The sequence below is a fragment of the Pelobates fuscus genome, chromosome 5, assembly GCF_036172605.1.
Source record: "Pelobates fuscus isolate aPelFus1 chromosome 5, aPelFus1.pri, whole genome shotgun sequence".
In the NCBI taxonomy this organism is placed as follows: domain Eukaryota; kingdom Metazoa; phylum Chordata; class Amphibia; order Anura; family Pelobatidae; genus Pelobates; species Pelobates fuscus.
In genome coordinates, this window is record NC_086321.1 from 355,855,391 (window position 1) to 355,880,692 (window position 25,302).

The 25,302-nt window shown below is 43.9% G+C and overlaps 2 protein-coding genes across 2 annotated transcripts; both read left to right on the top strand.

Moving 5' to 3' along the window:
* Positions 1-637: 637 nt before the first annotated feature.
* Positions 638-4,253, top strand: LOC134612285 (homeobox protein TGIF2LX-like). The gene is made up of 3 exons (XM_063456623.1): positions 638-662; positions 3,350-3,534; positions 3,834-4,253. The coding sequence occupies exons 1-3, from the start codon at positions 638-640 to the stop codon at positions 4,251-4,253; spliced, it is 630 nt and encodes a 209-aa protein (XP_063312693.1).
* Positions 4,254-10,885: 6,632 nt separating this feature from the next.
* Positions 10,886-25,161, top strand: LOC134610384 (homeobox protein TGIF1-like). The gene is made up of 3 exons (XM_063453336.1): positions 10,886-10,930; positions 22,749-22,933; positions 24,299-25,161. Exons 1-3 carry the CDS (start codon positions 10,927-10,929, stop codon positions 25,127-25,129), a joined length of 1,020 nt encoding a protein of 339 aa, XP_063309406.1. The 5' UTR covers positions 10,886-10,926; the 3' UTR covers positions 25,130-25,161.
* Positions 25,162-25,302: the final 141 nt, after the last annotated feature.

The window sequence follows — 25,302 nt, forward strand, 5'->3', positions numbered from 1 at the left end:
ACAATACTCCAAGTGAGGTCTCACCAGTGTTCTGTACAATGGCATGAGCACTTCCCTCTTTCTACTGCTAATACCTCTCCCTATACAACCAAGCATTCTGCTAGCATTTCCTGCTATGGGTGTGAGTGGGTCTACAGGAAAATATAGTTTGTATTTTATACATTAGCCATGTGATATAAAAGTCATATTTTTTCTTCAAGATATTGGTTTGTTTTTAACATACATATATACCTGTTGCAAATAAAATCTAGTAATATATTTGCACCTAGCAGACATGTCAATCTTTAGTTAGAGGCCTAGGACAGGAAGATAACCCCCCTCTGTGCATGGGGACACAGCTAAACAGTCCAGTTGTTTTTTTGTTGTTTTTTTTTTTTTTTTAAATAATGCAGTTTACACCTTGTTAATCCATTTAAGGACATCTCAGTGAAATGCTAATTTTCACTAAAAGGCAGATTTAAGACCACTCCACCAACCTGATTCCTTAACCAATCATGGTCTTTGCTTAAAATTTTACCCCACCCTCCCAAATCTAAAGGGAATTAATACATCAAAGTATTCCTACTAGTCAGACTGTCACATTCCCTCACCTACCCTATTCAGGGTTTGGCTCCCTGCTCACCAATACTGCAAAATCATGGAACCCAATGTTTCTGCACAAGGTAAGCTACCATCTGTAATAATTCACAAAGGGAATTAAAACATTAGAAAAGTAGAGTTGGGAGACGATTTGAGTAAATGTACCACACTATTGTGAGTTTTATATCTTTGAAGCTGTGTGCCATTATGATGTACACTGTACAGTGATGTGATTGCTGGTGATATTTTTTAATGGGAGCAGAAAATGTGAACACAGAGCAGCCATCAGAAATTGTGGGATCTCTTACACAGCTCAAGGCCTGGGCCCCCGGGGCCAAGCTCCCCTGAGGGCAGAATAACATGTCCCTGCGGTCTGCCCTGTATGCCGCTGGGTGTGTGGCCCCTCCACTCACTCTACCCATGCGGAGGGAGCACTGCGCCTCCAGTCTGCAGCTCTGCCAGTGGTGCAGAGCTGCAGACTGAAGTTAGTGTCTCGCAATCTCAGCCAATCAGAGCGTTACCGCGGGTTACCACGGCAATGCTCTGACACTTCCAAAGCTCACGAGAAACCCATCACGTAGTCTGCAGCTCTGCACCTGGCAGAGCTGCAGGCGAAGTAGCGATGGCACCAGACCACCAGGGAAGTTACCTCTGAAAAAATAAAGGTGTCTAGTGAATGCTGTGTGTTTGTTTGTGTAGTGGATGCTGTGTGTATCGTGGATGCTGTGTGTGTGTGTTTGAGTAGTGGATGCTGTGTGTATATGGAATGCTGTGTGTGTGTGTGTGTGTGTTTGTGTAGTGGATTATGTGTGTGTGTAGTGGATGCTGTTTGTGTAGTGGATGCTGTGTGTGAGTGTGTAGATGATGCAGTGTGAGTGTGTAGTATATGCAGTGTGTGTAGTAGTGGATGCAGTGTGTGTAGTGGGTGTAGTGGGTGCAGTTTGTGTATGTGAAGTGGGTTCAGTTTGTGTGTGTGTAGTGGATGCAGGGTGTATAGTGACTGCTGTGTGTGTGTTTGTGTAGTGGATTATGTGTGTATGTGTGTGTAGTGGATGCTGTGTGTGATTATGTAGTGGATGGTGTGTGTGTAGTGGATGCTGTTTGTGAGTGTATAGTGAATGCAGTGTGTGTGTAGTGGGTGTAGTGGATGCAGTGTGTGTAGTGGGTGCAGTTTGTTTGTGTAGTGGGTGCAGTGTGTGTGTAGTGGATGGTGTGTGTATGTTTGTATAGTGGATGCTGTGTGTATGGTGGATGCTGTGTGTTTGTGTAGTGGATACAGTGTGTATAGTGACTGCTGTGTGTGTTTGTGTAGTGGATGCTGTGTGTGTCCATGTGTGTTTGTGTGTATGTGTGTTTGTGTAGTGGATGCCGTGTATGTAGTGAATGCTGTTTGTGAGTGTGTAGAGGATGCAGTATGAGTGTGTAGTGGAGGCAGTGTGTGTAGTGGATGTTGTTGCTATGTAATGGATGCAATGTATGTGTGTGTGTGTGTAGTGGATGTGGTGTGTGCAGTTTGTGCAGTGTGTGAGTGTGTAGAGAGAATGCAGTGTGTGTAGTGGATGCAGTGTGTCTAGTGAGTGCAGTTTGTGTATGTGAAATGGGTACAGTTTTTGTGTGTGTAGTGGATCCAGTGTGTGTAATGAGTGCAGTTTGTGTATGTGAAATGGGCACAGTTTGTGTATGTAGTGGGTGCTGTGTGTATAGTGAATAATGTGTGTATGTTTGTGTAGTGGATGTTTTGTGTATAGTGGATGATGTGTGTGTGTAATGGATGCAATGTGTGTTTGAGAAGTGGATGGTGTGTGTGTGTGTAGTGGGTGCAGTTTGTGTGTGTGTAGTGGGTGCAGTGTGTGGTGAATGCTGTGTGTGTAGTGGATGTAGTGTGTGCAGTGTGTGTGTTTGTGTAGTGGATGCTGTGTGTATAGCGGATGCTGTGTGTGTTTGTGTAGTGGATGCTGTGTGTGTGTGTGTAGTGAATGCTGTGTGTGTGTTTGCGTAGTGAATGTTGTGGGTATAATGCATGCTGTGTGTGTGTGTAGTGGATGCTGTGAGTGTATTGGGTGCAGTTTGTGTGTGTGTAGTGGATGCAGTGTGTGTGTAGTGGGTGCAGTATATGTAGTGGAAATAATGGGTGTCTGTTTGTGTGGATGTGGCTTTATGTAACAAAGGCCCTGTTGTGGGCCGAAACGTTGTTTTGATTTTGCTCCAATAAATCTGCCCACTGGATTGAACTTGAGTGCCTGGACCATCATTACTTTTATGTAAGACAAGGGCGGTGGGTAGCAGGGTATTTTTGCTTTTTTAATGATAACATTTATTCCCCCCTCCCCGCCTCTTATTTGTGGCGCTGGATTCACTGGTGGCTGGGTGGCTCAGCTTGTTGTACAGCAAAGAGGGGCCAAGCAGTCTCAATTTCCCCCCTCCGGCAGCCAGTCCTTGCCTCCTGTCGCAAGCCAGACATACATTGTGTGCCGCACGGAGAGTTGCCATAGCAAACCTGCGGTGGCACTTTATAGCCGCAGCTTGCGAGTGCCGGAGTTGAAGCTGAGTCTGTCCTGGCCCCCTCTTTGAAGCCAGCAGGGCCTGTAAGTGCACACAGTGGATTACCAGCACAGAGGCGAAGAGTCAGGGCCCCCCAAGACTGCTGGCACCCCCTGATATCAGCCCTGTGTGAACATAACAGAGGAATCTGGGACCTAGTTGGCCACTAGAGAGAAATGATTATCTATTTCTGTTCTCAATTTAACCAGTCTCTCTCCCCATTCTCCAGCAGCATGGAACGACTGGGAAGCAGAAGAACCAAGCAATGCGGATGAGAACACAATACACCAAAATTTACCAAAAAGAGCAGTTAAGATACTATTTAAATGGTTAAAAAGGAACTACTTTTACCCATACCCGGACGATTTAGCGAAAGCAGAGATGATGGAGTATACAAGCTTAACAATCAGTCAGGTAAGGAACCTGACCCCATTCTATACCTAGAATGTCCTTAGACAGCCTGAACCTTCTATATGAGGAGTAAAATCAGTGAGAGATTTAATAGTAGACCAATCACTATGGAACACTGATACTTCCAGAAATGATCTTTCTACATAACCTCATTGTGTGCCAACTGTTTAAACGCATGCCTGTTGTGAAATATAAGCTGGTCCAGTCATGGACTGCAGTGGTTGCAGTCTGTTTCCCATAATGCTCAGGTACATATAATATATTTACGCATATATTTTACCCCTTATCCTCTCTGTTTACAGATAGAGGATTGGTTTATTCACGCCAGGCGTATGATTTTGCCGAAGATCGCAGAGAAAAAAAGATGCTCCCGTTCCAGAATCAAAGGGGGCAAGAAGTTCATGCCTGCACACATTGTAACTGGAACAACATCGGCTGACGCCCTTCCTTCCACCAGCACTGTTGCTCCGTTGCCCATGCGGTTTCCAGTGTCATCGGCTCCTCTTGCTCTGCTGCAGGTCAGGAGCCCTCCTGAAGTTCAAAGCTTACTTCCTAAAGTTCAAAGTCAGCCCCCTACAACTGAAACACCTTCGAAGCATTGTGACGACAGCATGAGAAGGTTCCAGATACTGCTTCAGGTGGCCTCGTGGTTCAAGGAGGAGCTGGATGCGGAGGAGGCCAAGGAAGCCCTTCATCAGAAATCTTGGGATAGAACCAGTTGACCTTCAGACTTTTATTAGCAGGGTTATTCACTAAATACCAAACTGTAATGAACTGAAACTAAGGGCAAAGTATAAGCTAAAATAGAACTAAACGTTGCCCGAATCTAAGCATATTTTATTGTAAATTTTAAATTTTTTTATTTGGATTTCATATTCTTACAATTCAGAGTTTTACCTTGAAAGTATATTTGCTAAATTAAATACAACCATGCATATTTATTATTTATAAGTCGCAGATGACTTATTTATATTAAAAAAAAAATTGTTTTAACTTCAATACAAAAAGTGCATTTTAATGCTTCCATACCTACCCAGTCTCTGACTTGCTTTCATACTTCAAAAAGTTGGGATGTGAAATCTCAGCCTGATTTTTTTCCCCTCTAGATATAGATTTAAAAGCCTATTTTGAATAGATTTTTCTCCTGATCTATACATTGCACTAGCAGTTTTGCTAGCAAATGTATAGATTAGGAAAAAGATCTCTAAAAATCGACTTTTCTCCCAGATGTTGGTCAATGCCTCGGGGTGCAGAATCATTTACTGGTAAGGGAAAGCAGAAAACACCACAAACAGGAGGTCCTTCTGCTCTATTAAGCATAGCAACCACAGCACATACTCTGTGGTTGCTATACACACTTCCTATCCGGGACTTCTAGCACAGACTAGGGCAGGGATAGGCAACCTTCGGCACTCCAGATGTTGTGGACTACATCCCCCATAATGCTCTTACCCCCATACTGCTGTCAAAGCATCATGGGAGGTGTAGTCCAAAACATCTGGAGTGCCGAAGGTTGCCTATGCCTGGACTAGGGTATATAGCAACAGTGTGACATCACTCTTCTATAAAGCCAGCATACAGACATAACTGAAGAGGTTTTTCTGCTTGTGGATGTGCCCCTAAGCAAGGCAAATCACTGAAGACCAGAGGCAGAGTGTAGTACATAGTCTCCCCCAGCTCAGCAGGTGAGGGGGACAGCTATGTGGACGACTTGTGCCTCCTCATATGCAAACTTCCACCTGGGCTGGTGGGAAAAAAATATAGTGTTCAGCAATGAAATAGCGTACTATACCAACCACATCCAACTTTGGAAATGCTACATCGATGATGTGCTTATCATTTGCACTGGTACTGAGATTGCCTTCCTTGAATTTGTCAATATTCTGAACCAGAATAACATAATTTTGTAGCTCACATCTGAGATAGGAGGACAGGCACTTAACTTCCTTGATATCACCATTTATGTGAATCAGGTTAACCATCCCCCTCTTCTGTAAACCTATCGCCACCAATAGCTTCTTGGACTGGAGTATTTTCCCTAAAGAAAGGAATACCTATGCGAGCTGTGCGGTTGCACAGGGCGCCATGTGGCCGACACAGCTTGCACACTCCCTGCCCTCCCTATCTTCCCTATCCTCTACCCGGGCTTAGCAAAGACATATGTAGGGGGCGGAGCTAATCAGCCGGTGGGGGCAGAGCTAAGAGGCCGGCGGGGGAGGGGCTAACTGAGGCCTGAATCTGCTGCCTGATAAGTGAGTCCACGCTCCCCCATCTACTTCTATAGTGCCCCATCTACCCTTATAGTGCACCTGCTCCCCATCTACCCCTATAGTGCCACTGTTTCCCATCTACCCCTATAGTGCCCCTGCTCCCTCCATCTACCCCTATAGTGCCCCTCTTCCACCCCTATAGTGCACCTGCTCCCCATCTACCCCTATAGTGCCCCTCATCTACCCCTGTAGTGCACATGCTCCCCCCATCTACCCCTATAGCACCACTGTTCCACATCTACCACTGCTCCCCATCTACCCCTATAGTGCCCATGCTCTGCATCTACCCCTATAGTGCCCCATCTATCCCTATATTGCCATTTTCCCCTATCTACCCTAGTGCCATTGCTCCCCTCATCTACTGCTATAGTGCCCTTGCTTCCCCATCTACCCCAGTGCCCCTGCTCTCCATCTACTGCTATAGTGCCCCATCTACCCCAGTGCACCTGCTCCCCCATATACTGCTATAGTGCCCCTGCTCCCCATCTACCCCTGCTCCCTTCATCTACGGCTGTAATGCCCTTGCTCCCCCAATCTACTGCTACAGTGCCCCTGTTCCCCCATCTATTGCTTCAGTTCTCCTGCTCCCCATTTGCCACAGTGACCCTAATCCTCCATCTACTTCAACAGTGCCCCTGTTCCCCCCTCCAGCCTATAATGGAAAGATGTAACTGTACGTAACTGTGTGTGTGACCGTCTGCCTGTGACTGTCTGTCTGTAACTGCTTGTGTCTGTCTTTGTGTAACTGTGTGAGACTGTCTGCTTGTAACTGTGTAGCAGCAGTCTGAACAACTGTCTGTAACTGTGTTTTTATGACTGTAACTGTATGTGTATGACTGTAACTGTGTGTACGACTGCCTGTGACTGTGTGTACCACTTTCTGTGACTGTGTGTACGACTTGTCTGCCTCTGACTGTGTGACCGCCTGTACCTGTGTGTGTATGACTGACTACCTATAACTTTGTGTGTGTCTGTTTGGCTACCTTTACCTGTGCGTGTGGCTGCCTATACATGTGTGTGTGATGGTCTGCCTGTACATGTGTGTGACTGCCTGAAACTGTGTGTGTGACTATGTGCCTGTAACTGTCTGTGTGACTATGTGCAGGGCCGGCCTTAGGCCATTAGGCACCCTCCATTAGGCACCCTGTGCGTAAATTCTTCACAGCGCCCCCTTCCCCCCCCCACCAAGTTGCCTGTATACAGTCACACACACAGGCACAGGCAGACAGTCACACAAACAGTTACAAGCAGACAGTCAGACACGCTCAGTTACAGGAAGACAGTCAGACACGCTCAGTTACAGGAAGACAGTCACACACACACACACACACAGTTACAGGCAGACAGTCACACATGCTCAGTTACGAGCAGACAGTCACAGAGGCAAACAGTTACAGGCACACAGTCACACAGACAGTTACAGGCAGACAGTCACACACACAGTCACAAGCAGACAGTCACACATACTCCATTACAAGTGGACAGTCATACACATTTGGTTACAGGCATGCAGACACTCACGCACGCTGATAGGCACACACACACACTCAGTTAAAGGCAGATAGTCACACATACAGGCACAGGCACACACAAAGGCACAGCTACAGCGTCACACACAGTTATAGTCACACACAGGCAGACAGTCACACACACAGGCAGAAACTCATTCCCTCTTCCTGTGCAGCAGTTACCAGGGGCTTCGGGTAGGTATTAGCCCCGCCTCTGCCTTGGGATAAGCCCCGTCCATGCCACTCGGCAAGCCCCACCCCCACTGCCACAAATTTTTTTTTTATAGACCCGGATGAAGAATAATTAAATTATCCACCCATGTACCTGTTTTAGCTCCCCTGCACTCCTGTCACCCTGGTCCATGGCGCCCTGTGCGGCCGCACAGCTTGCACACCCCTAAGGCCGGCCCTGACCATGTGCTTGTGACTATGTGCATGGACTGTGTGCATGTTACTCTGAAAAAATGCACACCTGCATTCACACATGGGCCTATATACCGTATATACTCGAGTATAAGCCGAGTTTTTCAGCCCATTTTTTGGGCTGAAAAACCCCAACTCGGCTTATACTCGAGTCAAGGTCTGTATTATGGCAATTTGCATTGCCATAATACAGACTGGGGGGAGAGGGGGGCTGGCAGAGCTGTAACTTACCTCTCCTGCAGCTCCTGTCAGCGCTCTCCTCCTCTGCGCCGTCCGGTCAGCACCTCGGTCAGCTCCCAGTGTAAGTGGCTCTCGCGAGATTTACACTGGGAGCTGACAGAAGAGCAGAACGGACGGCGCAGAGGAGGAGAGAGCTGACAGGAGCTGCAGGACAGGTAAGTTACAGCTCTGCCAGCCCCCCTCTCCCCCCCCACTGAACTGCCACTGGACCACCAGGGAAGGAGAGCCCCCCTCCCTGCCATATATCAAGCAGGGAGGGGGGACGAAAAAAAAAATATAAATAAAATAAGAAACAATAATAAAAATAATAATAATAATAATAAAAAATTAATAATAACAAAAAAAGGGGTATAAGGACCACTATGGGAGGGGGGGGGTATAAGGACCACTATGGGAGGGGGGGGGTGGGTTAAGGACCACTATGGGAGGGAGGGGGGTATAAGGACCACTATGGGAGGGAGGGGGGGTATAAGGACCGCTATGGGAGGGAGGGGGTGGGTTAAGGACCACTATGGGAGGGAGGGGGGTATAAGGACCGCTATGGGAGGGAGGGGGGGTATAAGGACCGCTATGGGAGGGAGGGGGTGGGTTAAGGACCACTATGGGAGGGAGGGGGGTATAAGGACCGCTATGGGAGGGAGGGGGGGTATAAGGACCACTATGGGAGGGAGGGGGGGTATAAGGACCACTATGGGAGGGGGGGTATAAGGACCGCTATGGGAGGGAGGGGGTGGGTTAAGGACCACTATGGGAGGGAGGGGGGTATAAGGACCGCTATGGGAGGGAGGGGGGGATAAGGACCACTATGGGAGGGAGGGGGGGGGATAAGGACCACTATGGGAGGGGGGGGTATAAGGACCACTATGGGAGGGAGGGAGGGGGTGGGTTAAGGACCACTATGGGAGGGAGGGGGGTATAAGGACCACTATGGGAGGGAGGGGGGGGATAAGGACCACTATGGGAGGGAGGGGGGTATAAGGACCACTATGGGAGGGAGGGGGGGATAAGGACCACTATGGGAGGGAGGGGGGGGGATAAGGACCACTATGGGAGGGAGGGGGGGGGATAAGGACCACTATTGGAGGGAGGGGGGTATAAGGACCACTATGGGAGGGAGGGGGGGTATAAGGACCACTATGGGAGGGGGTGGGATAAGGACCACTATGGGAGGGAGGGGGGGTATAAGGACCACTATGGGAGGGAGGGGGGGTATATGGACCACTATGGGAGGGATGGGGGGGGATAAGGAACACTATGGGAGGGAGAAGGGGGATAAGGACCACTATGGGAGGGGAGGGGGAAGTAAGGACCACTAGGGGAGGGGTGAGTCAGGACCACTGGGGGGGGGGGGGGGAGTGAAGGAACACGGGGGTGGGGAGGTAAGGACCACTGAGGGAGGAGGGGAAGTCAGGACATATGGGGGGGGAGGGGGCGGCAAAATTTTTTTTGCCTACGGCGGCAAATATCCTTGCACCGGCCCTGCACACACTGCATTCACACACTGCATTCATACACACACACACTGCATTCATGCACACACACACTGCATTCATGCACACACACACTGCACTCATACACACACTGCACTCATACACACACGCTGCACTCATACACACACACATACGCACACACTGCATTCATTATACACACACTGTAAATAAATATTCAATTAATATATTTTTTTTAGGATCTAATTTTATTTAGAAATTTACCAGTAGCTGCTGCATTTCCCACCCTAGTCTTATACTCGAGTCAATACGTTTTCCCAGTTTTTTGGGATAAAATTAGGGGCCTCGGCTTATATTCGGGTCGGCTTATACTCGAGTATATACGGTACATATTTTTTATCTGAATGAAATATCCATCACACTGCACAAAAATCACACACGATCAATACACACATATATCAGACACAGTCAATACACCCATTACAAATATGGCACATAGCCAACACATCACACAATTACGTCTGACACACACATGATAAATGTAGCTGTCTTCCGAGTTCCGAGTTCTGGCCAATCAGGACGTTCTGATACTGTAAATGCCTGAGATCATGAGACTGTTACTGATGGACTGCACCCAATGAAGGCACCGACCAGATTCCCAGGAAACTGGATCACCAGAAATCAGCATGCCCCCCTCCATGCAAGGTAATGACAGGGATAAATATTTGTTTGTTTTTAAATAATTATTTATTTAATAAATCTCCTATACACATGGATAGGAGGGGGGGCGCTGTTATGATTTTTCGCACAGGGCGCCTGAAGGCCTAAGGCCGGCCCTGATTGATAGGTTAGATCATTTGCTTCATAGCCGGAGTGGTTCAATGATGTTGCTTGGCAGATGTGGAAACTGTTAACTGTTTGTTTATTTATATTGACAGTATCCTAGGTTTGCTTGAGGAATTGTTTGAAGTTGAAGTTGACGGGGGCTGCATATATCATTGTTAGAGATTTTCTAAAGTGCAATGATTTGCACTGCATGACTGGCTGCACCTAAACCACTTCAGCGAGATGAACTGTTCATGGTGGTTATAGTGTCCATCTAAAGATTAACCTGACTAAAGACAGGCATTGAAACCTTCATGCACCTTCTGTAACTCTTAATAACAGGTTATACGAGAATGAATACGTTAAGAACAATAAATAAGAATAACATATTGAAAAAAATAACAATAATATAAAAATAAACTAAAAAAGTTTTTTTTATTTGACAGCCCTGTGATGGGCATCTATTATATATAATAAGGTATACTTCAGGTGTGACATTAGTCATCTGATGGTCACGCCCCCTCACACACCCCCCTCAAGATGTCCAGGGAACCAATTGGCTGTTGTTAATTACCTTTGGGTGCAGTACTCTGATATAAGAGTCCATGTTCAGTACATTTTTTTTTGGCCTCTGACAAAGTGCATATATACTGCATTGAAGCACACGTCAGGTTCTTTCTTATGGGTAAATTTTAACTTGCACACACGGGCATTTCACTGCACTGTGTGATACATGTTTTTCTTATGATTTAAATGTTTCCTTTCAATTATTTTCTTGTATGTCTATTTAGTAAGTTTAACAGGGAGAGAGGCAATCTCTACTTTACATTACTTTCTGTTCTACCTCTGATTAGTGCTGCTGATCCTCTGGACAGTAACTTTTCTCCCTTTAGCATTTTTACTGGTACCCAGGAATTAAGGGGAGATCTACTAACACCCTATGCATTAAAGGCCAGGACACATTAAGCCTATATGTATACTGCAGATTTAGGTGCTTAGCAACTTCATCTCCTCACTTACTTAGGCATGGGAGTTTATGATTTTATGACTTAAATTGTTTCTTCTATGCCTATCTAGTAAGTCTTATTTTACTTTGTCTACTTTTGATTATTAGGGCTGCCAATTTTTTTAGATGGTGACCTTTCTCCCTTTGGCACTTTTTTCTGGTGCTTAGCTATTAAGTGGAGATTTACTAACGCCCTATGCATTAAAGGGCCAAGCTTAATATAGCCTACATGAATATTGCAGACTTAGGCATTTAGTAACACTATCTCCTCACTTACTTAGGCATGGGAGTAGCCTTATAAGGCTAGTTCGGTGTTTATTATTTGGAGTCAGTTTATTTCTGTGTTTGATACTTTTTGTTACTTCAGATATTTAGTGGTCTCCCTCTGGTTACATTGTTCCATACCACTGGATGCTTTGGTGCCTACGTCTCCATTTCCAGTCAGTTATATTTAGTTTGTGAATTTTTGCTTCTTCTAGCTATTCGTTATAAATAAATGTTTGTAGTGTCTCAGACTGGGTCTTTACAAATTAGCCACCTTATTAAGGGGCTAATGGAATTTTCTTTTGATTGCTAATATTTATACTATTGGTTATCCCCTACTGGCCCAGACTAGGTGACCCCACTTGGGACAGGAGGCAGGATGTGGGTGCCCGTTCTCACTCACAGGTTTAGAGTGCGCAGGCGTTACATCCTTGTCACGCCTATCTCTTAACCTATCCCATTGTTTGCTTGTTATATTAGTTGAAGAACTGATAACAATGTTGGCACTATATAAATCCTAATTCAGACTGAAGGGCTATATTGTATATCGGAATGAACCATACATGATGGTGAAATTAAAGTGAAATTAAAGTGCGCTGTGTGTAAATCTTTAAAGTGAAAAATTCAATACTTTATTTGTTGCACTTTATTGTAACTTTGCACAAAATAAAGTGGATTTGATAATGCTTTATACAACACGTTTTTGGTATTAGTGTCACACGTGTAAAGTGTAGAAAAAAAAGCGAATTTTTAAAATTACCACAACATTCTTTTTTTTTTTTTTTAAACCACTCAGAGGTAAAATGTCTCTCTCTCCTTTGGGATTACTGTTTGAAACAGTTATAGTTAGAGCAGACTTATCTACTCTACACTTGTAAGTGTGTAGCTCATTTTTTATATCTTGTGGTTTTTTTTTTCCCAGTGTTGAAACAATATCACACCATGTATATTTTCTCTTTTCCCTTCTCCCCTTTTTTTTTTTTTAAATCTATTGAACCTTTCTGAGTGGTTTGAAAAAATATTTTGAAAGTTGTGGTAACATTAAACCTTTTTTTTTCTGCACTTTACACTTGTGTGACACCAATATCAAGTGTTGTATAAAGCATTATGAATTGTACTTTAATTGTTACACGTTATTGTAAATTTTCACTTAAAAAATGTAAAGACGAGTAAAGAGCACAACCATGCTACCACAGATCGACCCCTTAACGCTAGCAACTCATGGTGGCCAGAGATCTACACGCGACGACATGCATAACAGAATGATACCGATCCGGCACCAAAGCGAGGCGGGACGACTCACTCCGACCGTGCGGCCTATAATGGAGCGGAGCCTGAGGCCTGGGGGAGACGGCCGATCCCCCGGCGCGGGAGCTGCTCACAAGCGTGAACCTGACACGACCCTGCTGCCCCCCCTCTGGACCGGCGGGGGATATCCCGGTCCTCGCTGGGGACGATCACCCCCAAGTTACCGTCCGACCCAACGACAACACCCAAAGCAACAGGGGCATGCATAGGCCCACACCGGAGGGTGGCACTGACACAGCCTGCCAAAAAACGTCCTCTAATCAAGCCTCCTATGCACACAAGAGACTTCTACGAGCAGATCTGCGCAAGCCTGTGGAAGAGGCTTCAGGCCCAGAGACGGTCCTACAAGATGGCGATCACAGAGGTGGCGGCGTGGATTCGCCCGGCACTACGGCGCCAATTAGGCGGGAACCCCCCTCAGATCTCCAGAGAGGCCCCCCGGCGGAGCAGGAGACCAACACAGAGGGAAATTAAACCAGGTACCCTGGGCACCAACACTAAAGCCCGCACACACCGGAGGGGACCTCACCAACATGTGAGACCCGCCAGTACATCTGCGGCCTTAATGGCCATTGCCCAGCAGGGCGCAACCCCACGCTTGAACACTCACAGTTCCGGCCGCGCTGCAGATCGAGAGACAGGGAAGCTGAATGCCAGAAAGAGAAACGGGCGGAACGCCCCACAGCAACCCTCATGGAGGAGAACCTCGTCCCAAAAGCATGCAGAGCAGAGCCTACCTCACTACAACTCACCCTTTGAACAGCCGCGACGACCATCACGAGGGGCACACACTCAGTTACGAAGAGGCATCGGCTGATGCGACGGGGACTTGAACTTAATGTGAGGCATAGTAGCCACTAGCACTCAGCCCTTTATGCCCCCAAACAAACTTCCATGATACATAATCACTACTCAATTGCCTAAACTGCTCTATAATGGTGTACTAGCTAAGACTGTACATGGTTAAGAATGTACACGCACTATAGCATAGGCATACTTCAGAGGGCATACCTGCCTATTTAACAGACACCCTCTATACTGCAGTAGATGTACCCCAGCATGATATAGGCATAGTTTCGAGGATATACCTGACTATTTGAAAGACAAGGTTTAACGCTACTATCCACGAAGCAAGGTTTCTTAACCTAAACGCTTACAGCATAACGTCTATAGGCATTGTATTGTATTGTACCAAGACACTGCTTTCAAGTGTGTTTACCTTATACCTGCTCTAAATTAAGCAATCTAGCAATGTTCAAAGTTTAGCATTTTTTTTTGTTGTATTTAACTTTACCCTATTTCATTCAAGCCTACTCTGCAAATTAACTGTTTGGTTTACAAAACGCTAGACTAAGCCTGTGCGACATAGCCTGAATGTTACACTATGATCCTCAAAATTAGCAGTCTAGATACACCAGTGAAGTTACCTTTTAGTCATGTGACAGAATTAGCTGTCAAACCCTCCACTGTTCACTAAAACAAGCGAGTTACTTAACAAATTGTTTATTATAGTTCAGACATAACTGCCTAACTTATCATGCTATTCAAAACAAAATATGTGCAAACTCTCTATGCCACTGTTTCACCTGTTCATGTTCAAGTATAAATGCACGCTGTTGTGGCGTATGACTAACCTATGTACTCACCTGCACAACAAAAATAAAGAATTTAAAAAAAAAATGTAAAGACACAGCGTACTTTTTAAATTTAACTTTTTTGAACTTGTAAGTGTTTGGATTCACTCCTAAAAGGTGCAGATAGATATATAGATATATATTGCCCTTGAAATAAGATTATTATTTTTTTTTTAAAGTGCCATTTTGCACCTGTTTTAACTTATACATGATAATGAACAGCAGACACCCATGGCTCTGAGTAAAAAAAGTGTGTGTGTGTGTGTGTGTGTCCCCTTTTCATCCAATGGTGGAATTCAGCCAACTCGCACCGGTTGGTGTGAACTTGTTACTAACATTTAGCAAGTTCGCCGAATCATTGGCAAAGCTGGCCAATGCTGAGGGCTCAAAATTTAGTTGTCAGACTTGGTCTGCAGGTAGCATGCAGCTCCATAAGGGAACTACACGCAGACTAAGCTGGCTGGGGAGCCCCTCCACATGGGTAAAAGGGTTGGTGGGACATGGACTGAATGGGAAAAGGGACATGGAGGGAAGTTGTAGGGGGACATGGATTGGATGGGTGGAAGAAATACAGTGACATGGATGAAAGGGGTAGGGGGGAGAGACATGGCTGGATTGGGTAGAGGGACATGGACGGAAGAGGAATAAATATGTATTGAAGGGCGATGTCACCATTCACACTGTGACCACCACACACTCATCACCCCTCAAACTGTCAACATTTCCACTCACTAGCACCCTTCCACACTGTCACCCTTGACGAGATGGCACAGAGGCTAAGGGCAGAGATATAACAGAGAAGCTGGTGGCAGTGAGATGTAATGGCAGGCTATTTGGGGGCACATGTGGCTCATTGGCAAGATATACAAATTTGATAAATTTACTGCTCTTTGGCATGATATGCCAAGTTGAGATATGTATTGTTCATTGGCATGATATCAAGTTTATGTATGTTTCGCTGTGGCATGGCAAAACTAATTTTTGTATTTAGTGCTCAATGGTATGATATACAAGGTTTATGCATTACTGCTCATTATCATTCATGACATACAATGCTTATGCATTTATTGCATATTGGCTTGAAATAAAAGGTGACTAGCATTCCCTTTGCCACCTCTGGTTATTTTTGCCCCCCACCATCCAGTATGTGTGACCAGGGCCGGCCTTTGGGGTGTGCGAGCCATGCGGTCGCACAGGGCACCATGGCAACTGGGGCGACACAGCTCGCAGTTGGTCACTCACAAACCGGCTCGAATTGGAATGCAGGGGGAGCGTGGAGGAGGAAGGTGGGGGCGTGATGTCAGGATCCGCTCAATGGGTGTCAGGGCGGCAGGTGCTCTTCAGTCGGAGTCGGCGGAGTGGGAAAAACAGACAGCTGGATCCAGGAAGCAGCAGCCTTTAATGTAGGTGCTTGTCCTTATTGCGTTTGTTTTCTATAGAACGATTGCGTTTTATTAAAGTGGGGCAGGGGACTTATGAAGGGGGTGCAGGTGACAGATTGTGAATGTGCCTGAAATTGTCTAGAGGGGGTCAAACAAAGATGGCAAGGGGAGCGCCACAAGATTGGCTTGCAGAGGGCGCCTGAACACCTAAGGGCGGCCCTGTGTGTGACTGCATTGATGTGCATGACTGGGGGGGGGGGGGGGGGGGGGTCTAGGACCCAGACACCATAGTGTCTAGGGTCGGTCCCTATGGAGTTGGAAACATATAAAGTCGGAACTGGTTACAAACATTTTTTTTGAATCCCACTACTGCCTGTGAGCCACACTTAGCCAACCAGAGACACAATGATGTTTGATCAAAAACAAGGGATAAATAAAATTGCCAACCAAGCACTAAAATTGGCTAAACTTATCTGATGCCAGCACAAACCTTACAGAAAGTTTGGAGTTTGTTAACTGAACACAAAGTTGTAGTGAATTAAAAAAACGGAATTGCAAAAATATTGCTGATTTTATGAAGTTCCAACTTTGCAATACGTCTTTGATTTACTACAATTCAGAGTTTAGTTAATAAATGTGAATCTATGCTGGGCCTAAAAATTCTTAGTGTTGGGATTTTACCATATATGCTGCTATCTGGGCAACTAAACTTTGATGACTTGACTTGTTCAAACATCAAGCACTTCCTTCAGTTGTCCCCGGGCACACCTAGAGCATAAATTCTACATACCTAAGTCGCCAATAAAATAAAAATGAAAAAATAATTCATAATTCTGGACAAAAAACAATGCATCCAATGAAAAGCTCACAGTTCTCATGATCAGCTGTGTATTGTCCCTCCTCTCTATATACCACATGTAAACAAAGTATCTATTCCTTTTATCTATGGCATCAGCTGGTCAGAGCCCTGTTAAGAATGCTGCTCTAGATAACCTGTACAACTTTTACATGTTATTGCGAACAGCTGGAATCCTGACCCCAGGATGCCATTGATAATCTGTGTTTAGTGATTCTATTCTATTCACCCCTTAACGGCTCTCAGCTCACTGTCCATAGAACCCCAGGGGCATAAAATACAGGTTACTCTTTAGTTCCCACAATCAAAGACTCTGCACTGGGTGATTTTTATAGACTGCCCCTCCTTGTACCTGCAGAGCTCTGCCCATTATACACAACCTTAATAGAATTCCATAACTTCCCTGTCCCCCTGTTATCCTTTCTGACCATTTGGCAAACTGTATGGGGGGGGGGGGTAGTAGTTTATTGTACATTCCTGTTCATGCAATAATTTGTTTTGCTACTAGAACTGTAGAATAAATATAGCTTTAATGATTAAAAATAAAAAAAATTAATAGGCAGGAGCAACTGGGTTTAGAAGAGTCCACATCTATATATTTTGAGCTGATTTATAGATCACTCAAACATTAATGGATGAGCAACCTCTAGCGACGGAAATCATGTTATCCATATATGGAAATACTCATTATTTATTACTATACACTAGGGACTTGTCCAATATCTATATATAGTAAGTACACACTGTACAGTGAATTACTAGTGTAAATTGACATTGTCACACAGAAAGCAGAGTACATTAAAGAATATTTACATTAATAGCTACACAACAAATATGAGAGGTGTAAAGATACGCCTCATTATATTTTGCAGTATACTCCATTTTGGTGTATACAGATACCCAGCATCATCACACAGGGGCAATCTGCTCATTCAGTATATAATATATTGTGGATCACATCCATGTGTAGTGTTCAGTCAGTATAGTATGAATATTATATAGTGTAGTGTACCATGTTTCTGGGGGGGGGGGAGGGGACTTATTTATGAGACTTGTGCTCAAATGTCAATTCTGGGGGCTATTCCATAAAGCAAAAGATAAAAATGCATTCCAATTTTGAATTTCCACTGGATATTTAGGCCAATCAGAGACATCTGGTGATCTGGACTGAATGAGCACCTCTGTGTGAGCACACACTGGACAGATAGAATATCAAATGTAAACACGCCCTTCTGGGAGCCTAGACCCCCCCACAAACCAAAACAAAGAACTTTCCCACGCTGTGTAAAATGACCCAAAGCACTGTGATTGGATGGATTTCAAGCCACCCAATCAGAGTGCTTTGTCATTTTACACAGCGTGGGAAAGTTCTTTGGAATTTTCCCACGCTGTGTAAAATGACAAAGCACTCTGATTGGCTTAAACAAGCCAATCAGTGTTCTTAGCCTAATTGCAGGGCGTGGCAAGGCTTTATAAGCCTTCCCCCCCCGCCCTGCAGAGCTCCGTCTGCGCAGAGCCCTCCATGGGTGAAGATGGATTAATTTTTTTAGCGTCAGGTTTTTTCTTTTTCGTCGATTTTTTTTTTTTTTTTTTTTTTTTTTTTTTGGCGCTGGGATTTTTTTATTTTATTTTAAATTCGACGGGTATGATGGCTTTTTATTTGGCCTTTTTTGGGGCTGAAAAAAGATTTTAGAAAAAAGATTTAAATGGTAAGTTGAATTTTTCTTTACAGTTTAGTTATTTTATCCCCCCTCACTATTGTTTAGGGTGAGGGGTAGGTAGGGGGTAACTTTTTTTTTTTGGGGTGGGGGGGTGGGTGACTAGGGGCTTGGGGACCCCTAGTCGCCTTTGATTGGGTGGGGGGATTTTTATTTAGGGCCCCCACCCACCACTCAGGGGTGGGGGCAAGGGGGGGAGGACAGTAGGTCCCCCCCTCATTATTTTTATAGCCCCCACCCACCGCACAGGGGTGGGGGCCGGGGGGAGGACGGTAGGTCCCCCCTTATTATTTTTATGGCCCCCACCCAATGCTCACGGGTGGGGGCGGGAAGGACAGTAGGTCCCCCATTGTGATTTATGGCCCCACCCACTGCGCGGGCGCCGGGGGGGGGGGGGGGGAAGTAGGTCCCCCCCATTATTTATATGGCCCCCACTCACCACGCAGGCCCCACCAACAATTTAGGAATGTTAGGTGATTTATGCCCTTAATGGATTAAAACCAGACTCTGCATCAACTATGTAATTTTCCATGGGAGTTTTGCCATGGATCCCCCTCCGGCATGCCACAGTCCAGGTGTTGGTCCCCTTGAAACAACTTTTCCATCACTATTGTGGCCAGAAAGAGTCCCTGTGGGTTTTAAAAATCGCCTGCCCATTGAAGTCTATGGCGGTTCGCCCGTTCGTGACATCACTAGTGAGCACAGTTAACCTGTTTTGGAAGTGGCACATTCCATTGTTGTGTATATTGTGCTCACAGGAGGAATTATCCTGCTGTTTACACAGACAGAAAGACAGTCCACCATTTTGCATTTGTAATGAGACACTGTACACCTCAGAAATCCATGTGACGAATCCCCAGTGATATGTAAATGTGACAGACTTTAGACATCCCCTTCACCAGTCAATCCTGAGCCAATCTTGACCATTCCTTCAAATCTTACTCCCACCTAGGGGTTGGGTGTATGCTTTTAAAATATTCAGACATAGACTAGGACCATCATACTCCCTCACCTGTGCACAGGTAATCAAGCTGCGCTTGCCCGATGCCAGCTTAAAGACTTCTTCCTATTAATTGCTACCATAACAACAATGGAAGCCACCGGTACAGAACCAGGTAAGATAGAAACTATAAGTGATAGAGAATCACCATGTGGTCTGGAATGGAACTTGGGCATGAAGGTGAACAGCTGGATTATTTGACTAGAGAGCAGTTTAATTTATATACACACTAGAATGCCTAAATATTAAGTAGCAGATCTCTCACTGAACTCTATGCCAAAAGAAATGCCATTCAAAAAAAAAAATGAAAATAAATAAAAATAAAAAAATAAAAAAAACAACTTGTCTATTGTCATAGAATCTTTTTCTAGTCCGGTCTTTTGTTCCGGATAAACACTCTCCTAACATTCTTAGTATCTCTCAAACTGAGCCACAGGTACATTTATTGAGGTTGACAAGAGACTTGTGCATATTCGATAAATTGGGTAAAACGGATAAAGGTGCTGTATTTGCAAATATTAGACCAAAATACAAAAACTGTAAAAAGCATAGGTGAAAATATATATTTTTTTTTTTTTTAGCTTTATTTTGGACTAACCCATTCTTTTGCCTCTGTGTAGAATTCCTAGTTTATTGATCAATCCAGTTGTGTTAAAACTAAAATCCTAATTTTAAGACCTATATCTTTGTGTGGGAGCATGATCTGTATTATTGTAAGTATATAGATGTTGCAATTTGTGTTGTAATATAATTATAAAATAACCCGGACAGTGGAAAGTGACATTAACATTTGTACTTCCGAACATGGCCACTGTCCCCATTAAAAGTTTGGAGACAGTGGCCATGGAAGATGAGGGAGGGAATACAAGTTCCCATTTTGTCTTTACCTCTTCTGAAGCCATATGGAGAGTTCCCACAGTGGACCACCCTAAATAGATGTTCTCATTGTGATTTGATTTGAATTACTCTAATCTCATACAGTAGTCTTTAATTTTTGATCAAAATCTGAACAAATGTTGCTTTGTCTGGAAGCCAGTTTTTGTGAATCTCTGAAAGTGCCTTTAACATTTTAGATCAAATCATGAACTTTACAGGAAACTCAAGCTGCTATTTGCTTGAAAACACTTTTTTAGGGGCCAATGCACATGGAATAAGCCCAATTATTTAAGTGTGTGTGTCTCTTCACTTGCTCAAGTATGGGAACTTAGGAGGGAACAACTTGTGTGGACTAGCTGACAATGAAATTAGCTAAGGTAAAACTGCCTTTGCACGCTATGCAAATGTGCTTGCTGTTTCAGTCTCTCTAACACTGTGGCATGTTTCCTTCTACAAGCGAGTGCTAGGGGATCGTCCTTGGAAAGCATGGAGCGAGCGCATCATTGGATGCATTTATGCCAAGCTCTGAGTGCTGTCTGCACAGTATGCCTTTTGTTGGCCAGCCTGACATGCATTCAAACCAGGCTGACCTTCGTCTTTGGGCAGACACGCCCCCTTTTTGGGCATGTTCACCCCTCTGGACGGTTCGGTTTACGTGACTCGTCAGTGGCCCACCCTTTTAGCCTGCCAACCGACATCCTGCTTCACTGGACACTGATGTTGGTACATGATGATTGGGAGGTTGGTATTAGTGTTCTGTCGATAAGATTCTGTAATTGGGCCCAATTGTCAGCACCAGGCCAATGGGTTTTTAATCTGGCCCTGCACTTTAGGCACCATAACCATATCAGAATGAATTACCCTTTTAGCTTGTCAGCAGCTCCATGATTCACAAAATGGAGTAAAACATGTATTTTTCTACATCTAGTCTCCTTTAACGGAATACTCCGTGGCCAATATTATAAAAATATATAAACCACTGTTTAGTAGATACACCCCAATAAAGACATGCTGAGTCTTTATTTTTTATATTTATTGAAAACAATTTTTAGAACAGTATATAAAAACAATAATGTGTAGTATTTAACATATATTGACTTCAAAAAGTTATAAACCTATGTATCCATTACAAATTGTCACCTATATAAGAAAATGGTGTCTAAAGGAACATTCTAGTTAATATAAAAACTTAATCTAAATGAAAATGCCATGCCAGAAGGCCCCTGGGCGCTTTCCTTTAAGGGGTTAAACCGCTCTCACATGGTTTAAACTCTTCTTCCAGCTCCAGGTTGCTCAGTGGTATTCGGCTTCGGAAACAGTGTCAGGAAGTGCAGATTGACATCAGGCATAGGTGCCGCTGATTGGCCAGAGTTACTTTTTTGGGGATCTAGTGATTGGCTTAGAGTGCCAGCTGACCAATCTGCGGCACCCCTACCCAACAGCACTCTGTGCTTCCTGACACTCCGTAAATAAAAGTAAACACATTAACACTGATATATAATTTTTTTTTTTTTTTACCCGGGGAGATGTGAAGATCCAAAGTTTTCCTGCCAGGCCCAGGGACCAAAGCCTTGTGATGTTGTGTTTAGAATGAAGTGGAAGGATCACTTCACTCGTCCTCCCTGCTCCAATCTTTTCTCCTTCATTTGGCAGTCTTCTTTTTATTCCTACACGGTCTTCTCCTTGGCTTCATTACCTTTCCGTTTGTTTTGTGCCTTTTAGGCTCCTTTCTTTCTGATCCCTTTCTGCTACTTTTGCTCCTTCTCCTACTTTACCTTTGTGCTTTTGCTGGCCATTTCTGTTCCTTTCTGCTCCTTCTCATACTTTACCTTTGTGCCCTCTTTGATTTATTTCTGCTCCTTGCTGATCATTTCTGTTCCCTTCTCCTCCTACTTTACCTCTGTGCTCAGTCTGCTTCTTCCAGCTCATTACTGACTCTTTCTGCTAATTTCTGTTCCTTCTCCTACTTTACCTTTGTGCTCCTTAAAGGGACACTATATTCACCAGAACTGCTTAACCTCACCTGATCTGTAGGCTGTCTTCCCACCCCATGCCTCACTTATCTGATCTTTAGGTTGTCTCCCCCCCACCCCCCCAATGCCTCACTTACCTGATCTGTAGGCTCTCTCCCCTCCAAGCCTCACTTACCTGATCTGTAGGCTGTCTGGGAGTTGCTGGCTGCACTCTGTGCTGCTCCCCTGCAGATTCAGTCAGGAGAGAGAAGCAGGGATAAGATGAAGCTTCCTATCCCTGCCTTTCTCCATACAGAGCCACCAACTGGCCAGCACCAGTATTGCAGTGTATTCTGAAACTCACAAGAAAAATATAGGCACATGCTGAAAAATCTGGGGGGGTCTACTGCCCCATAGCCTCTCTCCCCTGCAGGCGCCCATGTGCCTGTCTCTTGGGGTATAATATTTCTATTTGAATCTGTAACATATTGTCTCCCAATATTGCAGAATCCATGCATGTAGATCATTTCAACGCACTGACCGAAAATGTTGACCGAAGGAAGAGCAGGAGTCTGCCAAGACCAGCAGTTCATATTTTACGGAAATGGCTCTCAGATAATTGTCTGTACCCTTACCCAAATGAAGAAGAAAAGGCAGTATTGATGAAGTCCACAGGTCTAACAAACACTCAGGTAAGTGATCAGACTGTTCTCTTACCCAATTAAAAAGTTAATAGAAATTGTACTTTGGGGCAATCACTATGGAAACACTAAACATACATGTTTAAAACGTTGTGCTAGATTACTATTGCTACTCAATATCCATTGTCTCCACTCTGAAACGCTTCAGTGCTTCAATCTGTTCTAAGTCTACTTTTATGAATAAAGAGTAGAGATTGTAGCAGTATTAGTCCAGTGATGCAGATCTAACATAACAGATGACATTTGTATCTTGTAATACTTAAAAAAAAAAAAAAAAAAAAAAAAAAAAAAATTTAAAAAAATAATTAATAAAAATAAATAAATAAAAATGATTGGATTAACATAATTTAGACTTACTCAATTCTAACGACCCTCTGTGAGCATTCTTTTCTATCAGCCTGTGGCTTATCTGCACTCATATCGCTTTAACCCCTGTATCACAACTCGACTTTGAATTCTACGTGCCATCTTTGCTGAGAAATGCTTGAGAAAGGGAGGTTCTCCTGAAATCTTGTCATTATAAAATTGTTAGTCCAATAAAGGTATTACAAGATATAAGAATTTTATCTACTATTTTACAACTGTATGAATCAATAAATGTTGTAGTCTTGTATAAAACTTAACATTTAATGTGGCACCACAGTGACCTCTAGTGGTCACTGCAGAACAACATTCGGTCTGGTATTAAAAGGTATGATATATTATCTTTACACTTGATTTCTAAACTTTTTTTGCACTCCAAGTATTTATAAATGAGTTTTTGTATAATTTACCAAGTTTAAGCAAAATACGTTTCTATATTTGTTTATCTTTCTTTGCAGCTGCAGTTACAGAATAACTGTGTCTGTCTAAAGTTAAGTTTTAGACAAGACCACATTTTTTTTTTTTCTTCTAGTTTCAGAACTAGAAACCCTTGGTCTGGTTAAAATCCTTTAAATGTTTTTGTATTATGAATAATGGACTGGGGATGATCTGGGCTTTTGGTCGATCTGTAATATCGAGGGACTAGTTTGTTGTGTTTTTTTTTTTTTTTTTTTTTAAATTTTGTTACACCAATTGGGTTCAAACATAGTGGATAGTAATCAATACGTGCATTTTTATAACTTGATACTTTAATAAACTTTATCAAAATACTTTGCAAATACCCACTCCCCAAACGGTTATAGCAAATTCATCTAGTCACTGTTGATAGTACTAACTTGTTTTAGTAGGCCTAGTACAGTATGTTGGCAAATGTTGTGTATTACAGTTGGAATACTGGTTCTACATAATGTGTTGGCATGTGAGTTATGTTTTATAAGGAAATATGATTTGTTTCTATTCTCACTGACTTGTCTATCCATTCTCTGTTTACAGATATGTAACTGGCTAATCAATGCCAGGCGGCGAATTCTGGACAAAATTTTATTAAAAAAAGGTCTTCGGCCAAGTTTGTCAGGCTTAACACAAAAGGAAAACAAGAAAACGATTCCTCCAGTTTACCCTAAATTAAACATTAAGGTGGACCAAACTCCTCCTCCTCCTCCTCTTCCTCCTCCTCTTACCCCCACGAACATTATTGCTGCAATGCCAGTGTCCTATACAGTATTCCCACCCCTTGCTATGCTATCCAGGTATGGCCATGACCTCCTTCAAAGCATGGCCGAAGGAGGTGCTCCGTTCAGGTTTACATTTCAACCAGTCCAGAGACATCCTGCAGAAGATGTAAGCCCACCATTTGTGCTTGCTGCAACCCAAAAGACTGAACTAGAGGAATGCCCACCACCTGTGCTTGCTGCAACCCAAAAGACGGAACTAGAGGAATGCCCACCACCTCTGCTTGCTGCAACCCAAAAGACTGACCTCAGGGAATGTGATCCACCTCTGCTTGCTGCAGCCCAAGAGACTGAACTAGAGGAATGCCCACCATCTGTGCTTGATGCAACCCAAGAGATGGAGCTAGAGGAATGCCCACCACCTGTGCTTGCTGCAGCCCGAGAGTCTGAACTAGAGGAACAAATTAATAGGTTGCACATATTGGCTGAGATGGCATGCCAAAGAAAGGAGGAAATGGAGGCAGAGGCGGCTAAAATGCGAGCAGCTTTTACACAAATAATTAACCCCCGGTCACTAGACTTGCTTCCTGTTCCAAACCCCTATAACTGTTCTAACGCTCTTATGAGGAATGGTGGCTTTTTTTCTCATTAAACAAAGAATTCTAGTGGATTGAATTGCAAATAACAGGCACTTTTTTTTTTGATTAATCTTTGCATTATGGTTTTAATTTTACTGCAGTTTAAAAAAAAAAAATAGAATTCTTTTTTTTTATTTATTGAACAGCTTCCATGACAACAGTGTTTCCATTTATGGGACTTTTTATT